Source organism: Octodon degus, unplaced genomic scaffold (assembly GCF_000260255.1).
Source record: "Octodon degus isolate 3935 unplaced genomic scaffold, OctDeg1.0 scaffold00164, whole genome shotgun sequence".
Taxonomy (NCBI): domain Eukaryota; kingdom Metazoa; phylum Chordata; class Mammalia; order Rodentia; family Octodontidae; genus Octodon; species Octodon degus.
The window spans coordinates 3146910-3148728 of NW_004524740.1; the positions used below are offsets into that span (position 1 = coordinate 3146910).

The following is a 1819-nucleotide window of genomic DNA, read 5'->3' on the forward strand; positions in this document are numbered from 1 at the left end:
CAGCTCAGACTCGTAGTGATCCTCCTGTCTCAGCCTCCCCAGCACTGGAATTACAGGTGTGCGCCACCATGCCAGGTTTCTGTGGTTAGCACAGTGTGCCTGGGGTTCCAGGGCCATCACAGCATACGGTACCAGGGATCAAACCTAGGACCTTGGCATTTGCCAGGCAGACACTTAGACCACTGAGCTATCTCCCCAGCCTAAATGTATAAAATTAATTTCTGTAATTGCTCTAGCTCATTACAGTATTTACTAGCCACCTGTGGCTTGTGGCTACTACGATGGACATTGCTGAGTTAACATTCCTTTCATTGCAGGAAGTTTCATGAGACGCTACTGCTCAATTTTTTTTTTTTTTTTTTTGGAAACGGGATTGAACTCAGACCCTTGCACTTGCCAGGGAAGCGCTTATTTCTACTGAACCATTTCCCCGGCCCCTCAACATTTGTCTTAAGTTTTGTCCGGTGGACTAATATAGTTTACTAGAAATGCTCTTTGCCACTCTTTCCCTCATCTTTTCTAGGGAATGCTACCCTCATATTGACATTAGAGGAGAAAGCACAAAACAGAGATAAATTAGAATGATACTGACTTAGGGATGCTTGCATGCTTGCTTGCTTTTTTTCCTGTCTCATTTCAGTCATGTCAGGAATAGATTGAAAAGCCATCTCTGTTTTAATTTTCCCCAAAGAATTAACCATATTTTCAAGTGTTCTAACATACATCTTAAGAATGTGTACTAATTACAGATGTCTGTTACTAGTATTGCAAATTTTTAGGAGGATTTTCTTACTCTCTTTCCCAGATAGGTCTATAGATAATATCTGATAGGTTTCCTAAAGTCAAGTCTTCAAATTACAAAAAAAAAATTACAAAAATATTTAAATATATATGTATATAGGTCTTTCTCTTGAATTACGTTCTGTTGATTCTTTAGTGCAAAAATACTAATACTAAAACTATTTTTTCCCATTCCCAAAGAAGTAGCCAGAAATATATATATATATTTTATTTTATTTATTCATTTATTTATTTATTTTGAGATAAGGTCTTGCTAAGTTGTATAGACTGGGCTCAAACATGGTGGATTCTCCTGCCTTGGCCTCCCAGAGTGCCGAGATTTGCAAGTGTTTGTTACCTTGCCCTTCTTTTACCTTTCCTTTTTAATTTCTTTTATTACTACTTAATTAATACCTCTTGATATATAGATGTTCTTTCCCTCTCCTTAGTTATTTGAGTTATTAAGACATCTTGCTTTTTCCTCTGGCATGATGTCTACTAAATTTTCTTTATGTTGTTTTTAGTTTTGTCTGGCTAACTTTAATTGACTATCTCCAAATTTTCCTCATGTAACTTACCTTTCGTTGGTAGTAGTGGTATGAAGTATTGAACCCAGGGTATTTTACTGAGCTACATCCCCAGCAACCCCATGCTCCTTTTAAATTTGAGACAGTGTCCTGCTAAATTTCTCAGGCTGAGCTCAAATTTAACTTCCTTTTGGTTCAGCTTTCCAGTGTGCTGGGATTATAGTTGTGTGCCGCTATGTTTAGTGTAATCCTGCTGTGCTTTCTTTTTCTTCTCTGAACAGAAGTTTGGGTTATACATCCGTCTAAGTTGAGTCATTTTATGATAATAAGATAATTTTATTTAATAGTTGCTGAATGCATTGAAATATCCTACTTGTTATATTTTAATTTTATTTGAATATTTCTATGCACACTTTATTTTGTAGTGTGATGAACAAGTCTGGAGTGAACCGTGTAGTTTGGAAAAGGCCTCGGCTCACTCATAGTGGACCTGTTAGAAGGAGCACAGTTAT

General features: G+C 36.8%; 1 protein-coding gene across 1 annotated transcript in view; it reads left to right on the plus strand.

Moving 5' to 3' along the window:
• Window positions 1–1819, plus strand: part of Ppm1d (protein phosphatase, Mg2+/Mn2+ dependent 1D) — a 42825-nt gene that overhangs the window by 19907 nt on the left and 21099 nt on the right. Inside the window, exon 3 of the mRNA XM_004643068.2 lies at window positions 1733–1814. Within this exon, the coding sequence (XP_004643125.1) occupies window positions 1733–1814 (82 nt within the window). The remainder of the gene's footprint in view (window positions 1–1732; window positions 1815–1819) is intronic.